At 40.5% G+C, this 8,036-nt stretch overlaps 1 protein-coding gene across 1 annotated transcript; it reads left to right on the top strand.

Annotated features, from left to right (window-relative positions):
* The first annotated feature begins 1,330 nt into the window (after positions 1 to 1,330).
* On the top strand, positions 1,331 to 2,067 carry LOC138900832 (uncharacterized). The gene is made up of 2 exons (XM_070188462.1): positions 1,331 to 1,415; positions 1,541 to 2,067. The coding sequence occupies exons 1-2, from the start codon at positions 1,331 to 1,333 to the stop codon at positions 2,065 to 2,067; spliced, it is 612 nt and encodes a 203-aa protein (XP_070044563.1).
* The last annotated feature ends 5,969 nt before the right edge of the window (positions 2,068 to 8,036 follow it).

Below are 8,036 nucleotides of genomic sequence, written 5' to 3'. Positions count from 1 at the left end.
TAAAAGAATACGAATTGAGTGGTAAGTACTTTTAATAATAAATGCCTTCAGAGTATCGTTTAGCCACCGAGGAAGGATAGGTTGAAACAACCTAACCCCAAAACTACACGTGCCGGTGTTGGAGTGATTGTTGGGCAAATCCCCATGTTAATGTGATGAGACCGTTTCCCCTTATATGGGATTAGATTGGTGTGTTGAGATGTTTCCCCTTAAATGGGATGAGATTATTGCTAGCGAGACGTAATGTGATGTCGACACACACGGCATTGTGGTGAGACGGCTTAGTCGATCGGGCTGAGATCGGACGCCATGCCGCGCACATGGTGGTATTGTAAGTGTATGTCTCGGGGTGAGATGGCTTAGCCGGTCGGGCTGAGATCGGACTCCGTGCTAAAACATGATGGTGTATCGGTGCTAAAGATCTCCCAACTTATATTACCGAATCCTATTTGAAATTTACCTTTCCCTTGACTTGACACCTTGATACTGTTTGAGTCTCTTATTGATTTCATGTTTTATTCTCCGTTTACTGTTGCTCGTTCTACTGAGAGGGTGTTTAGTTTTACATACTAGTACTATTCCATATGTAGTAACGTCCCTTTTTCGGGGGCACTGCATCTTTAATGTATGCAGGTAGTTCCATAGCAGGTGGCATTGACCACTGATAGCAGCATACCCTCTCCTCTGCTTATTTGGTAAGCCCCACTTCATCTCGGGGTCCTATGTCTTTTATCCTTTGTACATAGCATTTTGATGTATAGCCGGGGCCTAGTTGCCGGCATTGTCATAGCGCTCTTTTGTTCCTATTAGAGGCTCCTTAGACATAGTGTGGGTTGTATCTATTTTTGGGAAGGTTAAACTAAAAATTTTGTAATCGTATCACCTGTTCCACTTTAGCTATGATTGTACATTGTACTGTTTTGAAGACTTGTTAATGACGTGACTACTGAAAAAAGGACTGGTGTTGTTCACATGACTTCTTACTGACTTATTAATGAAATGTATTCTTCTTTTTATTCATGGGTGAGTTGGGTAGAAGGTATTGTAAAGGCTTGGTTGACTGGGGTATCTCGGTTGAGCGCCGGTCACGCTCCCCGAGGTCGGGGCGTGACAAACTTGGTATCAGAGCCTAAGTTTTTAAAGTGTCCTAGGATGTCTCGGAGCCGTGTCTAGTAGAGTCCTTCTTATCGGTGTGTTGTCGAACACATCTATAAGTAGGAGCCTACTTGGACACTTAGGAATAATACCCTTGTTTTATATTCTAGATCGTGCGATAAATCCAATTGTAAGATTGTTCCTCTAACTCGTGCTTTGCTCTAACTTTCAGTACATGGCGCCTAGGAAGAAGGAAAGAATTGGCCAAGGAGCTAATGTCACCCCAGGAGTGGAAATTGATTCGATACTTGATGATGGGTGTAAGTACCCGAGGGGCGAGAACATTCCCCCGACTACTACACTGCTTGATTCTACTACACTGATGAGACTGCACCTGTCCCTACACCTAATGAGGGTGGAACTATCCCTCCAACTGATATTCCAGTTCCACCAGCAGCCCCAGCTTCCAGTTCTGGTGTATCTGATGGGGATCTTAGGGAAGCCATACGGATGTTGGCTCAGATAGTGGCTTCCCAGGCCCAGAGATCAAATGTTGCACCCAGTTTTTCTAGTCAACCAGGAGATTCCACTAGTTCCAGGGTGAGCAAATTTCTCCAGTTGGACCCTCCAGTGTTCACAGGTACTGATCCTGAGGAGGACCCCCAAGACTTCATTGATGATATGCACAAGACTCTCCAAGTTATGTGTGCTACTAAGACAGAGGGAGCAGAGTTGGCCTCCTACAGCCTGAAAGGGGTGGCCTATTCTTGGTTTGAAATGTGGGAGGACTCCCGTGAGGAGGGAAGCCTTCCGATGAGATGGAGTGAGTTTGCCGATGCTTTTATTGATCATTTCTTGCCTGCCGAGACTAAGGCAGCCCGTGCCGCCGAGTTTGAGAACATAAAACAAGGGAGCATGAGTGCGTGGGAGTATAATATGATTCGCGCGCCTGTCCAAATATGCCATCTATGAGTATCATATGGGAGCGGCTCGAAAACCAAAACCAACCATACACGCAAGTCATAATACATAATATGAAGCTACTCAAGGCCTTTGTCACGCCCCGAACCTTGGGGAGAGACCGACACTCGGTGCCTCAACTATCCTCGCGTACCAACTTGCGACTAAGGGACTCTGAACATATAATGTCATACTTTAGCCATGGGCCACATTGCAAGACAATTGCGAATACTGACTAAATATCAATAAAAAGCTGGGCCGACAAGGCCGTCATAACTACTACAACCGACAATACAACAAAATGTACATAAAAGGCCTACAAGCCCAACATACTGCATTAACTGACAGGATATGTCTACAAGCCTCTACTGATGGATATACTGTGATCGGAACAAAGCTCCGACCTACTCATAAAAAAATAAAAATAAAAAATATATATATATATATATATACACAAAGATGTACGTAAAGCTCTAGACCCGGCAACTCTGAAGGGTATGGGGCTTACCAATCAAGCTGAACTTGGGCAACACCTAATAAGGAGGTCTACCCGTCTGTCTGTCTGAACCTGCACGCATGAAATGCAGCGCCCCCAGAAAAGGGACGTCAATATGAAATAATGTACCGAGTATGTAAGGCACTATACCGAAAGTTAAAACTGAACTAATAATATAATAACTAAAAGCAACTGAAAGTCAATGATAATCTTAAGATATGCTTACCTGCTGATACTGACTCAACTATCTCAATATAGTAAGTAAAATAGCTGTCCGGCCTTATAAGGCTCGGTATATATATAACTGCTCTGCCGTAGTAGGCTCGCTCATAGGCGCTCGACGATACTATGCTCTGTATCTCGGCCAACTGGGCTCGCTCATAGGTGCTCGGCCATAGTAGGCTCGGTATATAACTTACCATCTGATCAGAGGTTGCCCAATAGGGGACTGCCCATCAATTATAGCTCGATGGTAATGAAAATACTGTTATACTGTATATATAGGCTCTCTGCTCTCTTGACTGGAGGAAGACAATACTCAATTAAATATGAAGTCCCGATAAGGAGAATACTGTAATTTATGAGACTAGGATAATGTATATAAATTCGGGAGTATGAACTTCTCTTTATGCCTCGTTATCAAATACATGTAATTACGAGATCATGCCAAAATGAAGGAAGGGCTTTGCCTTAACATACCTGGAGTAGGGAAAAATCCGTATGATATTCTTGGAAAATGTTGCACCGTACTCCTTTAGAACCACAAAGTTTTACGGTGCTAAGGTTCTAATAATTCTTGTTGAAATCGTTTGGTTGCAAAAAGTCTTGTTGAAAACTAGAAAGAATTGCTAACGTTCTGTAGTGTCTTTGTATCCATATATGAGAAATGAAGTGTTTTGTATATAACACACTACTTTTACAAGTCTTTGTATTCAAAATGAGAAATGAAGTGTCTTGCACTTAATACCTTACTTTGCCACCTAACCAAAAATGACTAAGAGTCATTTGTTTGGTTTAGTGTCTTGCTTCCACGTGGGGGTGGGGTGGGGATTTTAATCTTATCCAATAATCAATTAATTAATTAGGTAATATTCCGCTACCCGGTAATTAACCAATTACCAGCATAATAAAGAATTATCTCAAATTACTTAAAATTCTACTTATTTTTAATACACTTTATACATCCTACTATCCTGGTCATATGGTAACTTGTATGGTACTAGTCCATAAATATCGGGTATTATCGCTCGGCCCGTATTTTATCTCAATATGTCAAACTTGGACGAAAATTCATTTTCTTTGACTTGCTTCCCCTCTCACCTTCAAGAATTTACTCATCACTTGTTTGAAATAACATAATGCTTATAATCTCAAAATAATCCCATTCCTGAGTCTATGTCGATTAACTTACAACGAAACTTTAACTTACGAAATGCGGGATGTAACATTATTCCCCCCTTTGGAACATTCGTCCTCGAATGTTGACTGATATACTTATCATTTTCATAACTTATGTCCTCTGAATACTTCAGTACTTTCCTTGCCATTTAATCAACTGTTTTGTGAATAATTCTATGGGCCTGGGCATTCCCCTCTTTAAGCTTCTTTCTCACACCACAACTTGTAGTCGGAATCCTTCTAATCTCGTAACTGTTGCTACCTTCTGTCATAGATCCGTTTATCCATCCGTATGACTTTACTGCCATAACTCTTACTTTTATTTATCGTTATTGAGGGCTGCTACCAAACTCCAGGTTACTTTCGTTGCTTTTCCTATATGCAATAAGCTAAGTCCTTTAATTCCCCCTCATTACTGTTCATCTTAATAATGACAGCGTAATCTCATCTCATACTTTGTGACCTTTGTCCATCCATTGTTGATTCATCTTAATACCGATAACTTGGCCTATTATGTAACACTACCACTAGGGCTCACGTCTCATCAGGGAACATTTGAAGTGACTTTCCTAATCCACTTAGGGGTGATACTGTACTTCAATGACCGTATTTTATAGCATCCCAATGTGATTCACTTACGTGGGTATTTTAATCTCGTATAATCCGTGAAATCCTCTTCAAATCATTACTCACTCGTAGGCCTAAACGTCATACTTTATCTATCGCAATCATACCCTTATTTCACTACCAGGGCAGCATTCCATCTCTTCTAAATGCTACTAGTTATAGACTCCTTTTAGCTTATTCAGGCACCCATGAGCTCTCTCTCATTTTCGTGGGTTTAATCCCGAGGGCTAATCCATTCTCGTCACCTTCTCACTCACCCTTTCTTATCCTTACTCCTGTCTTCCTACAATCTTGTCTCTCTACCATACTTTAGCTTGCGACCGATACATATCCATTTATACTACTCGCAGCCTTCCTTCAACTTCCTTGCACCATAGATTTCCTTGTGTTATTCTGGAACATCAAGTGAGACATCACATTGTCTCTAACTCTTCTTGTACTTTCTTAACTAGACCTCTTGATACCTAGAAACCATAGGCTATAATATATGTCACTGACGATACCGCTATCATTCCTGGATATTGAATCCCCGCGGTTCTAGCCTTCTATCTGAAGTATGGACTATTCCCAGCCTTCTGCATCTGAGTATCTCGTATGTTGTTCACTTTTACCTTACTTACCTTAAAATGTCGCATCACATATTCTATCTCTTTCATGACCTCCTTTCCATATAGGTATAATTCATATTCACAACTTAAAGCTTTATTACAATACTTGCACCTCTGGTGTATACACAATCCGGTGAGAGCTTCATACCGACTTCTTATAAGGTTGGATCTTCTTCTAACTGGCGTCCTTATAGAGCCATTATAGAATATGATTGTTGCATTATCTCTCTTGCACCTCTGATATTAAGAGTGATTCTGCCATGTTCTCAAGCACAATTTCTATAATTTTCTAGGTCCAATAATCAGACTCCTGATTTACTTCGTTGTTGTAACTCTTTAGTTTCCTCTTCCTTCTGATCAACCTTTATGTAGGCTTAAGCTATCTTCCGATCTGTGACTCATGGCAGTAGTTATTACTTTAGCCCTTCATGGACGCTATGGAATATCCATGATACAATCTTATAACAATTCAATCTTTTGTCTATGACCTGGACTCAATTCTTTCTTTTTACCTATACCGGAATCTTCTACGACTGTATGATTGTCAACATATATGCCGCATGGATAATACTCCAAAATCTTAGGTACATTCATTATGTAATTATCTCTGGATCATTGATCGAATAATTCCTTTCATTCCTTCTGAACTTTCTTTAAATGCAAGCAATTGCTTTTCCTGGTCGTTCTGCCTCCTTGTTGCGTGCATACTTAGCTTTTAGTGCCCACACATATTGGAATTCCATACAACCCATATGATCTTGAATATCACCTTTTGATTTTGATATATATATTTCTTCTTCCCGTTCATTAGCCACTGATGGAGTGCATACAATGTTGTTGTGAGACTATTGTTACATGACCATTTCCTCTTTAGGTGACTGTTCTTGGTTAAATCCTTCTTCCTTATTTCCTCCGCTAGTCTTTCATTGTAGCAATTAGGGAGGACCCTCTGATTCTTGCAAGGCTGTGAGCTTATTACATCGTATACTCGACGGAATTTTTGATGTTCATACTCACATATAAAATTCCTTAGTTACTTACCTCCATACTTATATGCTTGTACGGTTGCTCCCGAACTGAAGTTTTGACTGTCTTCCCTTAACACTCATACGGTATCTTTAACTACCCCAACTCCTATCCGTATATTTCTCAAGGTCACGATGTCATATCTGCAAGACTGAATTCCCCATGTTGGGGTTCACTCCGTTTATCTTGCACGATCTATTGATTTGTCTGTATCCTCTTGTCTAGCCATAGCTCTTCCTGAATCAACTACTAACTACTCATTGGCTCATTCTCATATCAATATTCTGCATAATCTTTCATGGGTCATTTCCTTTATCTTAACTTACGTCCCGCACTGGCTCCTTATCTATCAATAACATCTCAGGCAGGAACCCTTACCTCTTCTCCCTGACGTCGTGTTTGTATAATGTTCTGGAATCGTAGCATATCCGCATGACTTGAATAATTGCAATCTTATCCCTTTCTTATTCTTATCGCATTCTTCCTTTACCATTACCATAGTTACTCGAACCACTTAATTCTAACCTAATGCCACATCACACCATATTCCCTCCTTTAGGGGAGCACAAAGACTTAGTGCTATGATGATCTACGTATAGATGTTTTACCCTCTCATCTTTGGCATCTTTTCACATCATCGATGATCCTTACTCGCCTCGCGGTAATCCTTCAGTACCAAGGATAACAAAATTCCTCACTCGCGAGGGTGACACTTAGTGTAACTAGCACATACAACCCCTTAAGCTTAACTTTACTCACCTTGCTTGCTTTAGGGAAGCGTCTTCCTGAATGACCATTCTCTGAATTTCTCATGAATCTTCTTCTGTTGTCCACTCTATTATCACCAGAACGAAATCTGAAATTCTCATGATGCTGACTATTATCCAATCACTCAGTCCATAATTCATGTTTAGTTTATCTTGTTCACTAGTCCATACTGATTTCTACTATTCTGGAGTCTAACTTTTCCTTCCGGTAGTCGCGTTGGAGTTACAAACTTATTTCTTGAAATGAGGATATGACTTTATGGCCTATACTCTTTTGTTGTCTCAAGGCCTGTCACCTCTCGTTATTTCCTTCAATTGACTATGGACTCTGTAATACTGTCATCTTTTTGATCCACCGTTGTCATCCATGTATCATATCTTACTCATAATGCTTCATTAGCTCCTTTATTATTTCCCGCTAATATTTATGTCTATCACTTTATTCTGAAAATTCGAACAAGACATTCTTTTGCTTTTAGCTCCCCTTACTCCATCCAGTGGCTCTTGGGGTTGCTTAACGTTCTCGCTCTACTAGGGACGCGAGCCACACTAAGGTAATATTTATTCCTTCCAAGCTTTCCGTACCACATCTAATTGTAATATTCTAGAGTGCACCAACTGGGTGCCTCACAAGGAGATCTATTAGCACCTTTGTAATATCCTTCAGAAATGCCAACAAACACAAACAATCCATTTACCATTTTGGGTTACTCTAACCCCAGTCGGATCCTAATATCCCGTCCTTTTCTTAAACTACACATGTTAGCCCCCAATAAGGTATAACTGAGATGGGTGTGGCAAATTCTACATATGTCCGTTACTATTGAAGGTAAGTCACAATGCTTACACTTTTCTGCCGGAGTTGAAAATACTGGTAATCTTCATTAACTGGGTACCTCGTATCCTTCCCATCTTGCTCCTTTTACTTGTTGAAGCTTGTATCTATCTTTTGAACCTCTCATTGCCTTTCACCATAGAGGTGGATAGATATTCTTGCCTTAAGGCTCCTTATCAAGAAGCTTACATGTAAGGTACACACATGTTCTGCTGAAGATGTCA

This window comes from Nicotiana tomentosiformis, chromosome 11, assembly GCF_000390325.3.
Source record: "Nicotiana tomentosiformis chromosome 11, ASM39032v3, whole genome shotgun sequence".
NCBI classification, from domain to species: Eukaryota; Viridiplantae; Streptophyta; class Magnoliopsida; order Solanales; family Solanaceae; genus Nicotiana; species Nicotiana tomentosiformis.
Note: the sequence above shows the minus strand (reverse complement) of the source record. Positions and strands in the feature narration are given on the sequence as shown.

What these genes read in the sequence shown, in the direction of transcription:
- LOC138900832 (XM_070188462.1), top strand. Translation starts at nt 1,331, where the DNA reads ATGGCGCCTAGGAAGAAGGAAAGAATTGGCCAAGGAGCTAATGTCACC. An exon ending in TTCGATACTTGATGATGGGT is followed by an intron (nt 1,416 to 1,540) that starts GTAAGTACCCGA and finishes CTGATATTCCAG; the next exon opens with TTCCACCAGCAGCCCCAGCT.